The sequence below is a fragment of the Rhamphochromis longiceps genome, linkage group LG7, assembly GCF_057381845.1.
Source record: "Rhamphochromis longiceps isolate RC_006_pf linkage group LG7, R_longiceps_female_GT1.1, whole genome shotgun sequence".
NCBI classification, from domain to species: Eukaryota; Metazoa; Chordata; class Actinopteri; order Cichliformes; family Cichlidae; genus Rhamphochromis; species Rhamphochromis longiceps.
The window spans coordinates 34,182,258-34,201,781 of NC_140563.1; the positions used below are offsets into that span (position 1 = coordinate 34,182,258).

At 37.8% G+C, this 19,524-nt stretch overlaps 2 protein-coding genes across 4 annotated transcripts in view; both read left to right on the forward strand.

The window, feature by feature from the left end:
• Positions 1 to 11,550, forward strand: part of LOC146665718 (growth hormone receptor-like) — a 35,865-nt gene extending 24,315 nt beyond the window's left edge. For all 3 annotated transcript variants that reach the window (XM_085413463.1, XM_085413462.1, XM_085413464.1), the window contains 7 exons: positions 4,713 to 4,848; positions 5,831 to 6,009; positions 7,403 to 7,581; positions 8,602 to 8,746; positions 8,922 to 9,012; positions 9,178 to 9,247; positions 9,723 to 11,550. In XM_085413463.1, coding sequence (XP_085269589.1) covers positions 4,713 to 4,848; positions 5,831 to 6,009; positions 7,403 to 7,581; positions 8,602 to 8,746; positions 8,922 to 9,012; positions 9,178 to 9,247; positions 9,723 to 10,568 — 1,646 coding nt within the window. In that variant the 3' untranslated portion in view covers positions 10,569 to 11,550. The remainder of the gene's footprint in view (positions 1 to 4,712; positions 4,849 to 5,830; positions 6,010 to 7,402; positions 7,582 to 8,601; positions 8,747 to 8,921; positions 9,013 to 9,177; positions 9,248 to 9,722) is intronic.
• A 438-nt stretch (positions 11,551 to 11,988) lies between these two features.
• On the forward strand, positions 11,989 to 19,390 carry ccdc152 (coiled-coil domain containing 152). The gene is made up of 8 exons (XM_085411201.1): positions 11,989 to 12,151; positions 12,557 to 12,662; positions 13,100 to 13,168; positions 13,976 to 14,040; positions 16,010 to 16,145; positions 16,909 to 17,036; positions 17,294 to 17,395; positions 18,612 to 19,390. The coding sequence occupies exons 1-8, from the start codon at positions 12,089 to 12,091 to the stop codon at positions 18,738 to 18,740; spliced, it is 798 nt and encodes a 265-aa protein (XP_085267327.1). The 5' UTR covers positions 11,989 to 12,088; the 3' UTR covers positions 18,741 to 19,390.
• Positions 19,391 to 19,524: the final 134 nt, after the last annotated feature.

The window sequence follows — 19,524 nt, forward strand, 5'->3', positions numbered from 1 at the left end:
TCAGCAAAATGGATTAACCTGCTGTGTATTCTTTTCATTTCTATCAAACAATGTAGCGTCCTTTCAAATCTAACACATTGCCCAGTCCATATCAGTGTAGATATCCAGTGTTCCTTTGGATTTTTTGACCAGTGTACAATAAAATAAAATTCAGGAAAATAATAAAAAACCAACATATAGTGTAAAAGGACATGATGGACACACAAAATTTAACTGTTTTTAAGATGAGATAATACCGGCTTTTATTTGGTTTTCACTTGGAGGGAAAAAAGCCCAAAAAATCACTCTTCCCATCAGCGCTGCTGATTTGTTCTGTGAAAGTCAGGAAAAATCAGCTGAAGCGCCAACATCCTTAATTATAAGTTTTGTGCATATATGGATTAAAAAGTGCCTTTTTATTTGGCAAAACTAATTTTTTTTAAATTCCCACATCCCTGATTTGATATCAAATATTATTAAAAAAGATGAACCCAAAAGCGGAGAGGCGGGCTGTTAGAGATCATGCATGCAGATCTCTAACAGCAAGAGTCCAAAACAAAGACAAAATAGAATCCAAAACTAAACTAGGAACGCTTGGAAGTAAACAGGTGGAGGACCACATGACACAACCACAAAAATGAGGATTGGATGCCTTTATACGGAGACACATAAGGGCTAACAAAAAACAGCTGAGAATGATCAGAAAAGGGCAAGGGTAGGAAGTAAAAGTGCACACAGTTTCTAAAGGAAGTGCACACAGTTTCTAAAGGAAGCAAACAGAAAAGAATACAAACATTTACCAAGTGCGACAAGAAAACATACTGAACATGTCTACACAAGAAGACAGGGGCAAGGAAACACTAAAAGACGAAGACAAACTGGGAACTAACTAAACAAAAACTCCGTAAAGACATCAGTAAATAAAGATAACACCTGAAGACTCAAACGACAAAGGTAGAAAAACAAGACACCATAAAGACTGGATAGGGAAGCTCAGAAAATAAACATGTCAAAACTTCTAAACAAAAGGCACTAAATTAAAACTGCTCTACAAACAGTAAACTAGACACGCAGAGAATCCAAACCTAAAAATAACCAAACAAAATGCAGGGACTACGGTCCCTGTGGAGATGATACACAAATCACAAACAATATGAACAAAACTGAAAACCTTTCATTTAAAAAAAGGAACAAAGTGTAAACCAGGAGCTCCCAAAATTGTAGCGCCAGTTAACAGCATTTTGTTTTAAGGTGAAATCTCTATAATATTGGAGAAAACCAAAACCGTTGCCGATCTTGCTCTGAGCTGCACAGTGGTGGAGTCTCAGGGAGGGGCAGCCATCTGGTGCGACTAGTTGGAAAGCGAGGGGAAGGTGCGAAGTTTAGCAGAGAGAGATGACAAACAGCACACAAAGGAAACATTTGGCCTGTTAGAGGCTTCATTAAACACACACCGGGAACACAAAGCTCCGGAAGCCGAAACATCTGCAGGAAGGAACAAGAACAAAGCAAGTGGGACTTCATGGGGGAAAAGACACAAGGTTAATGGTTTATCATCATTATGAAAATATGATGATAAACAAGGACAGAGGGGAATAGGGGTGAGGTGCCCAGCACAAAATCACAGGAGGTCCTCCAGATTTGTAGTTTAAAGCCCAATCTGAAAAGTAGAGAGGGTACCTGCCTCCTGAACCTAAACTGGGAGTTTAGCTGATAGCTGAAGACTTCGTCTCCCGTTCCTCTTTTAGAAACTCTAGGAACCACAAGCAAGCCAGCGGTCTGAGAGAGAATTGCTCCATTGGGATAATATGATACTATGAGGTCTTTGAGATACGATCAGGTCTGATCCTTAAGAACTTGGTATGTGAGGAGGACTTTCATGTCAAATCTGGATTTAGCAGGCAGCCAATGATGATATGGAAGAAATGTGATCTCTTTCCTAGTCTCTGTTAGGACTTTCACTGCAGGATTCTGGATAACAATACAATTACAATACAATACAATTTTATTTATATAGCCCATTTAAAAACCAGATATATGCCAAAGTGCTTCACAGAAACCAATTAAGAGCAATAATAAATACAAGTAAATAAAATAATAAAATGAAATAAATAAAAATAAAATATACTGACAGGTGGGAGACATAACTAACCAATGATACAGCAGGTAGGCACAAGCCGAAAGGCTGAAGGTTAAATCATAAAAACATTAATAAAAGCAAAAAAAGATAAGTTACAGTACACTTAAAAATGCAGGGTCTAGGAGGCAGGGAAGGCAAGGCTAAATAAATACGTTTTTAATCGAGATTTAAAAAATCGAATTTAATCAGATGCGTTAGGTAGTTTAAATCTGATCTATCCGAAAGGTCCTTTTCTGTTACGATGGGTACCCACTCTTCCTCCATTGCCCCTGTTACCTCTGGTGTCCCCCAGGGGTCTGTGCTAGGTTCTATGCTGTTCTTTTTATACTTGTTACCCTTGGGCCGAATCTTTGCTAAATACAAATTTTTTTTTTAAATTAACTGAAAAATTTCCCCGATAAGTTGGGAATGAACAATCTTCTCTAGGATTTTAGACAGAAACAGGAGTTTGGAAATAAGTCTAAAGTCAGCGAGATCTTTCTGATCGAGGCAGCTCTTTTTGAGTATAGTTTGCACTACAGCATGTTTAAAAGCAGCCGGAACACAGCCCAATAACAATGACAGGCTTATTAGTGATAAAATACGGGGCCCGATAACGTTAAACCCATCTTTAATAATGCGAGATAGGTGGAAGTCATGAACAGCGTTTGAGGGTTTTAGGTGATCAATTATACCCTTAAGAGTAGGGAGCGAAACTGGATGAAACTGATTGAGGTTAGTGGAGCATCGTAAAGCTGGGGCCTGACTCATCACAGGGGGGTGCAAGACTCTTAGAGATAAGATTCTGCCTGCAAAATGATTTAAACATTCTTCACAAAGAGCTAAGGAAGACGATCTAGGCATTTCAGGACAGGGATTAATCAATGAGTTAAAAGTTTTAAATAAAAAATGTGGATTGTGACTGTTATTTGTAATGACAGCCCACAGGAAAGCCACTTTAGCCAACTTAACAGATTTCTGAAATTCTGGCGGGTCCTGCGAAGGATATCAAAAAACACCTGGACCTTATCTTTTTTCCACCGTCTTTCAGCTTGGCTGCAAACGTGTCGTAGAGCACGTAAAGAGTCATTTAACCATGGCTGAGAGCAGCTTCCACACCATTTTACCTTTATAGGGGCCACAACGTCAAGTAAAGAGGAGCATGTATTCATTTAAACAGTAACGTATTGTGAAGGTTCAGACAGACTTAGTGGATTTTTAGTTAAAGCTAAATACAGCAGATAATACTGAAAGTTTCTGGTGTCCCGTGCGACACCTATTTTGTGTCATCTTTTCACTGAAAGTTAGTTTAAGGCCTTGGTGTTCACTCTCAGGGCTCGTCATAGTAGATCTAAGGAGCTTGGAAAGAAGGTGACTGGACTTAGAACTGAGGAAGCTTCTTGGATGAGAGGTGAAACTTCAGGAAACTTAAAGAAGTCCACTAACCTTCTTTCCTTAGACTACCATGACCTGGATGACTGAGAACCGGCACACACATTCTTGTGTTTTAATATTTGTCTTTTTATTTGTTATTTGCTGTTGGGAAGTACTTTGAAATCCCCAGAAAGGTTCTATATAATATATATATGCTAAATATATGTGTCTAAACGTTTGCATAACTATAAATTGTGAATGTGAACATATACACAGCATTTTGATATGAGTTCAGCATTTGCAGTAAATTGAAAAATAACATGTTTGTGCTTTAGGGTTAAAAAAAACCCTGCTAATCTTTTCCACATAGTTTTGGAAACTGCCCACATTAAATCAAATTGCCAAGCCAAGTCCAAATCAGTTTTTATGACTACCACAAGAAAAGTCCCACGCGTATCTTGCAGAGTGCAGTAGATATTTGGCGTCATCAGTATTGTTTAAACAAATGTTTAAAGTGGTGTTATGTTACTGTGTTGCAGAAAGCATTGAATAAAGGGGCAAAATGACCTTATGGTTGAACGTGTTGAGCATGCACATCAGTGCTTGAAAAGAACAAGAAGCAGTGCTAAATTACTAACTATGCACTGAATATTATGCACCACTTAAACTTTGGTTTCTGAATTAAATATGTTTTTCTTCATTCTGTACAGAAAAGACCAGTTAAACCACATTATGCTCACATTTTTCACCTTTGCATTGATCACAGTTCACACAGACAGGATCTGGGACAGAGTATCGTAAGTCTGTGAAGGTTCTCAGTTGTATCGTATCGTAAGGAAACTGCAGAAATGTGCTCTCTGCACACGTGTTTCGAGTTTATTCAGGCAGTAAAACAGATTCCTGGAGGTTCTTTCTGTGTAACTGTGTTTCTAGGTAAGGCAAAAGCAAATAGCTTGTTCCGTGAGCGTCGTGGCACTGAACTCTCCAGCTGCTGCTTTCTCTTAAAGAGCAATAAAATGACTTCCAGGAAACTGCTGATACTCGCCTTGTGGCTGCGCTCCTCAGTGGAGTTAGATTACCATTATTAGCTTGTCACTGAAGTGTATCTTTGCAATCCTCAAAAGCAACAAGATTTTATAACACTTGCAACAAGGAAAAGAAAAGAGAAGTAGATATTTGCTGTATTAAAGATAATTATGCGTAATCTTCCCCTCTGTTCCTCTCTCCCTGTTTCCTTCAGTTCTCTCTGAGAGACGTCCACACCTCACTGGCTGTGCTTCCCCAGACATGATGACTTTCCGTTGCAGATGGAATGTTGGCCCTTTCCAGAATCTCTCTGATCTCAGAGCTCTCCGCTTATTCTACTTTATAAATGTGTAAGAAGAAAATATCTCTCATCACTACCAGAGTGCTTTTTTGGGAAAGATTAGGAAGGGGAAAAAAGAAGAAAAACATGGGTCATAGGTGCCTGTTTTGTACAGGCATTCGCACATCTGCAGGTTCTTAAGCACAGCTTTAAAGAGTTTCTACACATATGTAGTGTGAGGAAAACGCCAGTTGTTTGCAGCCTTTGAAATGATTTTAAAGTATTAGAATAGAAGTATTTTTAGCCTGTTAAGTGAGCAAAAACACAATAGAAACACTTTATGTGTAGATAAACCATCATTTAGCTGCTTAGGTCAATCAGGGCCACTGGGTTTATACCTCCAATGCGTAAAATTTAAACTTATGGTGCAGACATTCACTCTGTTGACAAAGCAAAGTCCAGCTTATATTGTAACGTTTAACACGCCTAACTTCGGGCAGTTTACGCTTTATTGCCTTAAATACTCTTTTTAAGTACACACGTTTTCACACAGGCAAAGTAAATTTTCTAATTGTCAGCAAATGCAATAAAAAGATAAAAGAGGAATAATGAAAATCCCAGTTCCAATCCAGCTCCAGACTGTCACCAGGCCGACCTGCACTACCTTCATGACCCATGAATCCTTTGGCTGTATTTTATGTGTTATCAGCTGTTGCTTGATTGTGAAACTAGGAAAAACTAGATAAATTGCTTTAATTTTACATACATGTCATACTTGATGAGTTCATATAATACAGTTGTTTATTCCTCAAAACTCAAACAGAATATTTAAAAGATTAGTTAATCATACTGCCTCTTTTCATTATTATCTATAATTCCCCTCAGAACAAAATGCCATTTATTAGCAGGGTAGGTCATAATCTTATCTGCAGATTACCATGAAATCGCATTTCATGCATACATGGGAACAACCCTTTGTTCGTGACCTTGCACTGCTCATGGATTTCTTACTGTAACTGACTAATGCGCTGATCCTGTCCCCCACCATTCAGACCCCCTCATCTGTCTTCTAAAAATTGGAGTGAATGTCCTCACTACAGCAACGAGACGCCAAACGAGTGCTTTTTCGATCAGAACCACACCTCGATCTGGACATATTACAACGTCCAGCTCCGTTCCAGGGATGAGACCATCCTCTATGATGAGAAGGGTTTCTTTGTTAATGACATTGGTGAGTTCACTGCCTCTTTACACACACTGAAATTATTATGTTAGAAAAGACTAATAAAAAGATACAGTTGTAAAGTTTTCGCATGTTACACTGTCACCACTTTTAACTGTCACAGCATCACAAGTACGCGAGGTGGTTATATGACATTTTCAGGGGTGAACAATACTTTTGATCTTTGTTACAAAATTTTGTTTCTGTTTGATCTTTTTCTTATAATTCGCTAGAGAAAACTTCAAAAAGGGAATTTTTGGTTAACATAAAGGGTTATGGCCAAAGTTCAGGTCATCCCTCCTATGATTGCCTGTGCAATTATGGATAACATCTCCCATGAGTCTTAGCATTTGCATATTTTTCAGGCTTCATAGGAGCTGCAGAACAGGTTTAACAGAGCTACAGTGATTTCTAGTGTCCTGCAGAATTGATTATAAAATGCTCTTGCATGTATATGAGACTCGCTTACATGGTCAGGGCCTTGCTACATTTCTGATAATCTGTTACTTTACGTTATCCTCGACTCCTAAATTGTTACACATCCAGTATTCCTCAAAAAGAAAAACTGGGGATGCAGTTTTTCACCCGTCAGCCTGAAAGGTTTGGTTTATTGTCGTCACCCCGCCAGGCGGCGTATCTCTCACCTCTTCTCTCTTTGTGTCTGCTTTAAAGGTTTATTTATGAAGGACTTATCTGTATTGACGTTTGCAAAGGCCAATAAATGGAACATTTAAAAAATAGAGCAGAGACATATCTTCCAGCTTTTCCTCTAACGCCTCGTGCAGCTCAAAGTTTTTCACTTACTGTTGTGAAAACGCTTAGTTAGGATCTTTATAGAGCACAGAGCACACATGACTTTCATCTACTGATAGTTTCATAACATTTTTTCTCTCTCTCCCCCCCCCCCCCCCCCCCCCTTTTTTTATTGTTTAGTCTAAGCCTATTTTTCATAGAAATATCTACAACAATGTGCTTACAACTTTGTGCCAACTGTTTGGGAAAAACTTTTCCTGTTTCAACATGATTAAATCTGAACATTGACGGCGAGCCAAGCCATCAGTGGCTGACTTCACTAATTCTCTCGGGCCGAATGTGACTAAAGGCTTGATGTCAGGTTTTGAAATCTTGCTTCAGGATGACTTGCTGCCAAATTCCAAGAAGAGGCGATTACAGCAGTGCATGTATTCCATTTGCTTTGTAAAAACAAGTTCAGCAATCATTTGCAATGTCCTGGTCTTTGCTTGCTTTCATGTAGGCAGTGAAAGAGACAGTCGAGGACAGTGATGTAAGGATCCGTCTGTTATTACTCAACAAATTAATTAGTTCAGTCCAGTGGAAGACTTCCTGACACCAGCCCCCTTACTGATGAAAAAGTGCTCTAAAGTGACCTTCTGTTCCGCAGTGCAACCGGATCCTCCTGTCAGCCTGAACTGGATGCTGCTGAATGTGAGTTTGACTGGCATCCACTATGACATACTGTTGAGCTGGAAGCCTCCTCCATCTTCAGGTGTGGAGACAGGGTGGATGAAGCTGCAGTATGAAGTTCAGCACCGTGACAACAGCTCCAGGGTGTGGGAAATGGTGGGTGTGTCATGAATCTAATACACAGCTCAAAAAAATTAAAGTAGCACTTCAAACTTCTGGGGTATTTATCTGGTCAGTTAAATAGCAGAAGGGTTGTTAATCAGTTTCAGGTGCTTTGGTGTTATTAAAATTAACAACAGATGCACTAGAGGGGCAACAATGAGACAACCCCAATAACAGGAATTGTTTTACTGGTGGAGGCTGCTAACATTTTTACCTCCTATTTTTTTGGTTTTTGGTTTTTTTGCTTGCAATTGTGGGGGTTTTTTGCATTTGGCTAGGGTCAGTGTCACTATTGTTAGCATGCGGCAATACCTGGACCCTAAAGAGGTTGCACAAGTAGTCCAACCTCTGGCAATGGCCATCAATACAAGATGAGCACTGCCGAGGTACAAAATGCACTCCAACAGGCTACTGGTGTGAATGTCTCTAACCAAACAATCAGAAATGTCACGAGGGTAGCCTGTGGGTCTGACATTGATACCGCTGACTGGCCCCGAAATTCGCCTGACCTAAATCCAATAGTTATGTTTTGGTCAATCTGACACTGTCAGGTTGCACCTTCGAGCTCAGTGACTCCCAGATATGGGATAAGATCCCCCAGGACACCATCCATCATCTCGTTATGATGATGGTGTCAGTCATGCATACAACCACATGGAGGCCATACAAACTACCTGGTATCATTTTGAGTTGCTGCAGTTGAATTTTGGCAAAATGGACTTGCCTGCTTTGATTTTGATGTGTCTTTGAATTCGGCCCTCTGTAGGTTGATCATTTTCATTTCCATCAAATTATGTGGCATCCTTTCATTCCTAGCACCTTATCCCGGTACATATCAGTACAGATATCCAGCATGATTTGTTTTGGGGGTTGTTTTTAACCCATCGAGCTCTGATGCATTTTCAAAAGGTTTTTGGGGAGCATGCACACTGGCTGATTTTGGTAATAATCTTTTTATTGTTGTCAAAGGAAACCTAAATGTCAGACTTTGAAACCTTATTTTTTTCACCACAGGCTGACCCTGTTTTGAGTACAAGGTGCTCCCTTTACGGGCTTCAAACTAACATCAATCATGAGATCCGGGTTCGGTGCAAAATGCTCGGTGGGAAAGAGTTTGGAGAATTCAGCAAATCTGTCTTCATTCACATCCCATCGAAAGGTAAACTCACTGTTTGACTCAGTGTTTGAACCGGGTGTAAACGGTGTTGTAAAGACTTTTCAGTTTTAGATCATCTTATATTTGTCATGAATTAACATTTGAGTACTATTTCACGTTTTATGTGAAGTTTAATGTGATTTTTTTTTTGTGTGTGTGTGTCCATTGTTTTCATCAGTTTCAAGATTCCCCGTGGTGGCTTTGCTCATCTTTGGTGCCTTGTGTTTAGTGGGAATCCTGATGTTGGTTATCATATCACAGCAAGAAAAGTAAGCATTTTAGATTTATTAGGCTTTTATGCTAAGCTGAAATGGTTTTGGCTGCTTAACTTTGAAAATCTACCACAGGCTCAGACGTCAATTGTGTTTACTGTTTTCTAATTTCTTCCATGCACTGTGTGGAATTTAGTATTCTTTTTTTATTTATTCCCCAAGGTGGATGGTTATCCTTTTGCCTCCTGTTCCTGGACCCAAAATTAAAGGAATTGACTCTGAACTTCTCAAGGTGCTTATCCAAAGTTGTGACACTTAAAATAACTTGATTATCTTAATTACAAAACTATATATACATATACATATATATATACATATATATATACATATATATATACATATATATATATATATATATATATATATATATATATACATATATATATATATATATATATATATATATATATATATATATATATATATATACACACACACACACACACACATATATATATATATATATATATATATATATATATATATATAATATACACACACATATATATATATATAATATACACACACATATGTGTATATATATATATATATATATATATATATATATATATATATATATATATATATATATATATATATATACATATTCGAATGACTATACACTAGAGTACAGTCTACAGGTTAAAAACAAGACTTAAATTGCAATGATGGCCTCTAAGTGCATTGGTATATTTTCTTTCTCACAGAGTGGGAAGCTTAGGGAATTGACATCAATCCTGGGTGGTCCTCCTGATTTGAGGCCGGAGCTCTACAACTCCGACCCCTGGATGGAATTTATCGATCTGGACATTGAAGAGCAAAGCGACAGAGTGACAGAACTGGACACTGACTGTCTCATGAACCACCACCTGACTTCTAACTGCTCCCCACTATCACTTGTCTTCAGAGATGACGATTCAGGTCATGCAAGCTGCTGCGATCCAGATCTCCCATGCGACCCAGAACCATCACCTTTCCTTCCTCTGTTCCCAAATCTTGCCCTCAGTCAGGAGACATTATGTGCAGCAACCTCCGAGCCAAGCTCTCCCATCCAAAGCTGCAACTCTGGGGAGCTTCCTTCATTCGTAACGGACAGAGACACTTTGTACACCCAGGTGAGTGAGGTGAGGTCATCGGGCAAGGTGTTGCTCTTACCTGAGGAACAGACAGAGGGGGAGAAAAAGCCTAGTAAAGAGAAGGAGGACGAAATTGTGGTAGAGAAAGAGAAGAAAGAGTTTCAGCTCCTCGTGATGAATGCAGATCACAGAGACTACACTTCAGATCTCAATGCAGGAAAAACAAGCCCAGAATTATCCACAGGGGACCTGACTGAACCCTGTAAAACATTTCCGTCACCTCCCTATGAATCAAACACCACCTCGCCCCCACCAATCCCTGCTCCTGTCTACACTGTGGTCGAAGGTGTTGATAGACAGAACAGTCTCTTACTGTCACCAAATTCAGCTCCAGCCTCACATCTGATAATTCCAAAGAACATGCCGACACCAGACGGCTACCTGACCGCTAACCTTCTGGGAAGTATCACACCGTAATTCAGTGTCGAAGTGTGCAAATTAAAAATCTGGAGGTTGAATGTTGACTGCATCCTTTGGCAGAGTTTTGTAAAGGAACTGAATAAAAATGTGTTTTACTCTGATTGTAGAAAAGGGAAGCATTAAAAGGGAACGCTCGAGCTGAAAACTGCTGCAGTCGAAAACCAGGTCTGCAACAACTTAACTAACCACCTTTGTTAAAGCCGTATTAACCAGTAAAAGAGTAAATATTGATTGCTTATGAAGTGCACCTTCCAGTATACATGTATTTATTTTATTTGCATTTATAAGATTTAGTAAAAAAATTAATTTCCTTTCATCCCTGGTGGTCCTCTTTGTTTAAATCTTTGCTAATGTTTTGTCATTTGGTGCTGTAAGCCAAACAAGGACAAAAATGGATTGCAGGTGCACAATTCCCTGCAATATTTAAACGAGCAACACCTTCTATGCTACAGATTCACATTTTAATCAGCATTAATGTTAAAGGCACCACGTCCTTGTGCATATTGTACATATGAAAAGACAATATTTGAAAAGAAACAAATAAATAACCTTCTTTTTGATTTTCTTTTGAATGACATTTTTTTTATCTGTCAGATCAACTTTGCCTCAATGCAAACTCAATGCATTCAGTTCTGTGCTTTTCAGAATGCTCAGTGTATGTCAACATATTGATTCCTAAAAAAAGAATAATAAAGCATGATTTATGTGTGACAGGATAAACAGGAGATCAATGTAAGATGCTAATTTAATATTAATATTATCACATATTGTGTTCTTAAAAACTGTGAAAAGTTTTGAGAACTAAAGCCAAAACGATATGAACTGAAATTATTTTGCTTAGTGAGTATTTGTGTTTATAGTGCATGGATTCTTTTGCTGTTTTTTTTGTTTTGTTTTGTTTTGTTTTTTATTTCTGGTTGGCTTATATGCATTTGATGCAATGTAAAAGCTAAAGGTATATGAACAGTGTTAATTTGTATGGTTATTGCAATAATCTAAAAATATTGTCAAATAAATGAAATAAAAAATCAGATTTTGACTTTATGTGTCTTAATAAACTAAAATGTGTTTTGTTTTTCTGCGTTATTTATGTAAAAGCCAGTGACTCTACAGCCATTGGTAAAAACCCACAATCTACTAAGTATCTTGATTTTTGGGTTACTTCTGAGTAAGTCAAAATCATAAAATATCAAAAAAATTCTAAATTGGGGACAAGTCACAATATATATTTTTTTATTTACAATAATAAAAAAATAGAACATGGTAACAACTGTCACCATATACATTTTTTTCTCTTAAAGGTAATAATTTATGTGAAATTTATATAAACTGCAGATTTTTATTTATTTATTTTACTAAATATTAAATCATCATAGCACTGCAGAGAAACCGCTTCACTGCTAGTAAGCTAGCTGTATGCCCAAACGAGCTGGGGTCTTTGTTAGCATCATGTTAACATCACTTATGAGGAAGATAATAAAGACAATACTATACTGACTTGCTCTCGGGCTTAAAATATGACAAAGTTAAACTGCGTTAATCTTGAGAAATTTCTGGAGGAGTTTTGTCAACTAGAACAGGTAAAGTAATTTACATTGCCCTATTAGCCAGCTAACTTGCTAATAGGCTAACTTCATCTGCTATTTACTTTCTCATTTTTTTACTTTCTGCCTCTTTGTTAGACTAGGAGTTTATCTATGAACTTTTACAGGAAGGCTTTCAAATGTTTTTATTAATGTCAGCTATCTTTTTTTCTTGTGTTGTTTTTTTTATTGCTCGTAGTCACTTAAACATAAGAAGGAAACCTAGTAAGTAAAAGAGGGATTAGACTGTAAATAAACTTAATCCTAATGAACATACATCATACATTTGTAATAAATGTGGATTTTACTTTATAATAAACCTGAGACTGTTTGTGTTTTATTATATATGTGCATATGTGTCTTTATGGAATAAAGTATTTTCTCTGGATCTTTATTAAACAGAACATAACTGAAGTTAATGGCAGAAACAGCATGTTGGAGATCATGTTGGAGGATGCTAATAGACTGGTGAAGTTTTACCAGACCAAGGAGAAGAGCCTAATTGAGGGTGAGTGTTAAAACTCAAAACCTATCATTCAGTTTAATAACATCTCCCTCTGCTGGTGGTTTTGCATTCATCGGGCCCTACTGGAGTAGTGCTGTATGATTCATATATAAAAATAATCGTTATTCAGCTTATACTGGCCTTGGTGAAGGCCCTGGGTTCATCCTCTTTATGAAGTGAGATGTTATAACTTGTTGATCTCATTATTTGACATTTTAGCCACATTTCATATCAGTATCCAGCATTGTAATTCCACATATGTCATAGAAAAATACCATCTGGCAGATATTAATAACAAGCCGGATTTGGTAGCGATTCACTTTACAGAAGAAAAACATTTTAAATATTTGGGGATTTTTTCTGTAAATTATTAAATTTATTTCTGTTTTATATATGTATTTGGAGCATGAAAGTAGACTTTGTTTCTGAACCTCTTTCAGAAAAAGATAGCCTTCTTCTCACAGTGAACAAACTGCAGCAGACTCTGCAGGAGCAGTGCAACCTCAGAGGTATCTCTAATAACATATCAAACACACATACACATATATACAGCAAAAAAAAGGTACCCTTTGTCAGCTCTAACGTTTTACATATCAGGACATAATAATATAATAGTTCTTAGCAGGTCTTAAAATGAGGTATATACATGTGACATATTAGTGACATATTATATTGTGTTGTTATTTATTTAAGAACTAAACCAGAATGCAGAAATGTTGTGTTAAAGACTAAGTGCACCCTGTGCAGTTTGTAGAACAAGTTTTAGTAGCAAGAACTTGAAGTAATTGTTTTCTTCTAGGATTACTGCCTTGTTTCAGTATCCAGTTTTGGATAAACTTTAGCTGTCGCAGAGATGGCTGCACATTTGGTCCTGTATGCTGGAGAGGAAGCCCAAACCATCAACCCTGAGGTGTTTCTATTGAGATGCTGTGTTTAGTTCTCTCCAAATGTGACACTGCACATCATGGCCAGACATCTTCACTTTGGTCTTGGCTGTCCAAAAACCAGTGTTCAAGAAATCATGTGGGTTGTTCTGGTAACCCTTCCAAACAAGCCATACTCGTTCAGTCTTTTTCTGATTGTATGTCACGAACTTTAACATTTGAAATGTGAAAATAAGGCTTGTCTGGGTTGTTTGAGGTTTCTCTGAGCATTACATGGTCTGATTTGTGGGGGAATTTGCTGCGATGTGCACTAAATAAGGACTAAATAATTTTTATTATGTCTTGATATGTAAAACCTTTATATTTTTATATATTTTTGATAGGGTGATAATCAACTGAAAATGACTCCATATCATCTTTTTCATGTTTCAGTGAAGAATGAGAGACTCAAGAATGATATGGCAGATCTGAAACAGCAGAATGAGAGAACAGCAGAGGTATGAACAGAAGTAGGAGCAAGCAACAGGTGTTTCCTGTAATCACTCTGGCTCCTTAGACCTAAACTGTTAGGCTACAAAGCAAAACTAAAGGGTTTATCAGGTACATAGAGTGTTTCTACCTAGCTAAATCTCCATAATAACATATGCTGAACACATATCCAGAGTAGGTTTTCAGGTTATGAAAACGAGTTTGGTTTAAAGACCATTGTAAGTTGACACTTTTTGTTTGCCACAGATGGTCTTACCACCAATATGCTCTCTGTGTTTGATTTTTCTTTTCAAAGTTTTGAAAATACAAATTTAACAAGCAGATCATGTCTTGTTGGGCCGAATCTTTCTTTATCTTGTTTATGTGGTGGTGCTCATGTGTTTCATAAGCAGTCTAGGCTCAGTACTTTCAATACTTTATATAAATTTGGTGGTGCTAGAAACACGAAGACCGACATTAGTGACGTCTGAGCACCTCAGCATACAGGACTGAGCACGTCTGAGAACCTGTTCAGCTGTTTATGATGAGTGAAGGAACTTAACCCTCTCAGGCTCAAATTAAACTTTTTGTTGCTAATCCACAACCAAGTCCTGCAGTGGTACTTCTGAGTAAAAAAACCTCATAAAATATGTATGTGGGTTAATCCGGTTGTTAGTTCTTAACTGTTGCAAATCGGCAACGCCTGCCTTGAGAGGGTTAAACTGATGAACATCTATCATAGAAATGATACAAAGCTTTTCCTAGAGTTGGTCAAGTGAGAAACACAGAATTATACCTGCACATTTTACTTTCTCCTTTGGTTTTTTTGATCATGTAATGTGGCAGTCTTGTTCAGTCTTGCTGTTGGATGTAGTTGATGCTGCCTCTATGCAAGACACCTTGAGGCAGGAAGGTGCCTTTTCCTGGATTATATCCAGTATAGATGTTACAATATGATGTTGACATGTTTGGCTGTCAATCTGTTGTGTTTGGCTAAGCAGAAGTTTGCTGCGGTGTTGTATTCGTTGGGATTGCACCATGTTATCTAAAAGTCATAAATCAATTTCTCTTTTTTGTCGTGAACAGCAATGCAGCAGGGTGCCAGAAATTTGCAATAGAGCGTTCGGCAGATGATGCAGAACGCACATAAATGTGTTTTCACAGAGGCTTTGGGTTTGTTTCAGATTTAAAGGTTGCTTTGTACAAGTGTTTTAATAATTACTTTTCTTAGAGCCAAGTAGTGTAAAGAAATTTCCCATTTAGTGCAACATAATGCTTCAGGTCTTGTGCTGTTGTAGCTAATAGCAGACAGGTTAGAGAACTGATCAGCCTATTTTGTCACAGAATATTTAATAATGAAATTACTTTTTACTTCTTAATGCGTAGCATATGATGTCAAAAATATCATGATTAAAGTTTAAGAGGTATAAAGTGAAGCTGTCACTGAGAGTGCACAGAGAGGTAAAATATAATAATAATAATAATAATAATAATAATAATAATAATAATAATAATAATCAAATTGTACAAGATTATGAGTTTTCTTTCTGCATTGTTTGGATCACCAGTGTTTCATTTTGCTGCAACAACTTTTAAAATATTCTTTACATCTCTTCGGAGCCATGGGCTTTCTTTGCCTTCAACAACAGCGTTTATTGATGCTGTTGTTAGAGGCAAAGAAAGCCTGGGCAGGTCACACATGCTTCGTAGTGCACTCTATTGCCAAGTATGAAACAAGTGAAGCTATGCTTGGATTTACCCAAATTTATAACTTTAATGATTAATTGTAATAATAACAATAATAAATCATGATAAGTGTGTCAATGTTATCTAAATACAAAAATATGCCTGCAAGTGACAGAGCTGTCGATCAAACTCGGTTTCAGTATGTTGAGAGGAAATCTTTAGAAGTGAAAACATCTGAGGGGTATGAGCCTGTCGGAGCCTGTGCTAAAACTTTGCGCAGCAGTAATTTCAGCCTTTGTATGCTGTTATCAGGTTGGAAAAGCTGAAGTTCAGCGGCTGGTCAGAGAAATGAGAGCAGAAGAAGGGAGACACAAGAGGGCGCTAGAGGATCTAAGACAGCAGTGTGGCAGGGAGGCGGAGGATGCCCACAGGGAGTATTTTAGTCAGTGTAAGGCCTCACAGAGTGCTCAGTGCACTGAGACACTGGTTCATGTCCAATGAACCCATTGCACCCTGACATGCTACAACAAATGTATGAGAACAAGTAGGATGGAAGAGTTCCAAACACTGTCTGATAAATGGGATACCTAAATCGCATTGCCTGCAGACACACCAACACAAAAAAAGCATTGTCAGCTTGCAAAATCCTTTCATAGTCTATCTTTTTATGATGTGCATTTAGACATTTCAGTGCAGCTTTAATAAAGTCTGCAGAGGGTTTGCTTCTCCCTCGTATTTAGCTACATGCTCGCTACTCTGATCAGGAAGCTCTGCAGAAACTGTTAAAGGCATCAAACAACTTACAGTTTGCTCAGATTTGCAGGAAATCTTTAGTTTTGTTGATTCTAAAAAATGTTTTTGTGAACACGTGCACTTGTTTTGTTGATTGATTGCTTTTTATGGCTGTAGACAGAGTGAGACAAAGCATCAAGCAAATTATCTCACAATTTGACAGCCTTGAGCTCTTATATGCATAATGGGAGCACACTCCATTGAGTGCATGAGGGGGTTGTAAGACTCAGAATAAGTGAGAGTGGAGATGTTATGTAATGTTTCAGGGAATACTGACACATTATTTATATAATTTATGGTCCTTGAGTCCTATTGCACAACACGGACAGCTAACAACAGATCTGTTGAAGTTTCCTTACTTTACATCAGTTTTTTACTGACAAAATCAGAGAAATCTGCCTGTGATTTGTTTTATTCAGTGGAAGCTAAAGATGCTGAATGTAAGAAGCTGCTGGAGAAAAAGGATCTGGATCTAGAGGACATGAAGAAGAAACTAAAAGATCAGGAAAAGGAGAGTCAGAACGAGCTACTCAAGTTACAGATGGAGGTAAAATAACATAATTGAAATTGTAACCATCATACTTAATTTGATTAACATAGATCTACATAAATATCTGTCATTGCTTTTAATATATTTATGATGTTTAATAATCAGGTTTAAATTGTGTGTGATTTTAATGAATAATATTAAGAACACAGGCAGGAGCAGGAGTCTAAATCTTTGAAATAAGAATAAACTCTGCTTTGGTTTTGAGTGTCTAGTTTCAGTTACAAGCTCATTGTTTTGCTCTGTGTTTTTGGCAGTTTGGTGCAAAGTTAGCCAGAGTTCAGAGTTCAGCTCAGTGGAGCCAACAGCAGCAGCAGCAGCAACATGGCCCAAACCTTCCTCAGAGTGTCTTTAAAAGGGTAAGCAGCCCACACAGAACCTGTTACACCCCCTTGTTTAAACTGTTGTCAATCTGTAACTGAGTGTTTTGGTGTGATTTACCGTATTCCAAAAGCACAGGTGAGTAAACACCATGTGTGTAACTGTTACTGATGTACTGATGTATCCTTCTCATAGAAACTACAACTAAGAGTAGAGCAAAGTCCATTAAGTCTTAACTAGAAATCTTATCTTGTTAGTCTACACGTTTTAAGTCATCAGGCTGCTTCCCGGTATGCTGTGTAAGCTTTATCAGCCTTTGTAATGCTTTAACAGACATAAATTCCCACTTAAATGGTAGGCTGACTGCCTGTATACGTTGCTTTTCTAGTCTTATTTGACCACTCAGCTTTCAACATGGGCATGTCTTTACCCCGAAAGTGTCAGCTGGATCATTTTTGAAGCATAAATTAAACTCCAAGAAGTGAAATGGCAACTTTAGGTTCATTGCTATAAATGAACTGCACCACAGTTAATCTTGATGCTGACTGTCACAAACACCTCCTTCAGGTTAACACTAGCTGTCCACTTTATTAGGTATACCAGTTTGGTATGAGCAATACTCATCACACCAGGCGTTTTTCCAATCTTCCATTGCTCAGTTTTGGGGAGCCCCTGTGAACTGTAGCCACAGGTTCCTGTTCTTAGATGGCAGCGGTATCACCTTGTGTCACCGTCCTCCATCTACATTCAGAGATGCGCTTCTGCCTTGGTTGAATATAGAAAATGCACACTAGATATAACCATCCAATATTCAAATTCACTTAAATGACCTTTCTGAGTCATTCTGGTGCTTGGTTTGAACTTAAGGAAGTCATCTTGACTGTGTGTACTCTGTGTTTTGTGTGTTTTGTTGAAAACTGCTAACCAAAATTTTCATTATTATGATTTCAAAATTTATTTCATTAGGGGGGAAACCGTTCAGTTATGTGTTTTCTTACATTTTGGGCTTTAAATGATTGAATAAGAAAATAATTTCAAAAGGCATGAAATCATGAACAGCAATGAAAATATCACTGAGTGGCTTCAGCAGCCACTCAGTGCAAAGCACATGGCAGACTAGATTTTTCATTTAAACTCGTTTACCTGGCATTAATCTGAAGAATAGAAGCTAGTATTTACAGGGCGTGTTTTATAGGTCAGCAGTGATTTTGTGTTTTCAGAAGTGTGTTGTATGTCTTTTTATGTTTTTCTCAGAAGCTGCAGTTTTTCCAGGAGGAAAAGAACAAAGAGATTTTTGCCCTGCGTCAGAGAATCAAAGAGCTGGAAGAGAATCAGCGTGCCAGCAGCATCCTGGACAGCCGTCCAAAGAGAAGAAAGATTTAATTTGTTTAGAGGCTAACGAGCTGCTGACCTGCCAGTGGACGTGCATGATTCCCATAGAGCATTCTGAAATTTCCAATCTTACATATTCAACAGGACATTTACTTGGTGCTTGTGCAGTGTGACTAGATTTGACTGCAAGTCCAGTGCTCTTCTTGCAGGTGACCAGTGTAAAGAAAGTACAAACACATGCTGTATTCCTGTCTAAGGATTTAATCCAATTAGACGCCTGCAGGGAAGGATGGAGGGAGAGAGTGTAGGTGGAGTAGTGCGATTGTGAATGAATTGGCTGAAAGGGCAGTCTGATTCAAGGATGTAAATCTGTTTATCTGTTTTCATTCAAAGAAATCATTAATAGTACTTATCCCCCTTTTTTCAAGGTTATTGTAATTCACACTGAGTTCTCTTTGTGTTCATATAGATGCATTTTCTCTGTGGTTTATTGTTCTGAGCATTATTAATTGACAGAAGTCTTCAACTAGCAGAGTGTCTTGCCATAAGCTAATGTTTTGTGTGTATCATAGACTGTGTAAGAAAATGTGTATTAAAAAAACTTCAGTTGATCCAGTGAAACATCGGGCACAGCTCCTCTGTTTCAAATCTTTTCTTCTTTTTCTTTTATAAATTGCAGCTCTGTTTAGAATAAAGTAGATGACACAGCAATTTATACTTCCTGTATCATTGTGTGAACAGCATGGGTGTTGTCAGTGTGACATATTGTCAGCTTCTTTAAAAAAGAAAGCATTAAGTAGTAACACAAAGCCAATAACAAAGTTGGTGAAAATGA

Bases quoted from the DNA above. Each gene is read 5' to 3' on its own strand.
- ccdc152 (XM_085411201.1), top strand. From the start codon at position 12,089: ATGACAAAGTTAAACTGCGTTAATCTTGAGAAATTTCTGGAGGAGTTT. The intron at 13,169-13,975 runs GTATCTCTAATA...TTCATGTTTCAG, and splicing joins GGAGCAGTGCAACCTCAGAG to TGAAGAATGAGAGACTCAAG. The intron at 17,037-17,293 runs GTAAAATAACAT...TGTTTTTGGCAG, and splicing joins TACTCAAGTTACAGATGGAG to TTTGGTGCAAAGTTAGCCAG.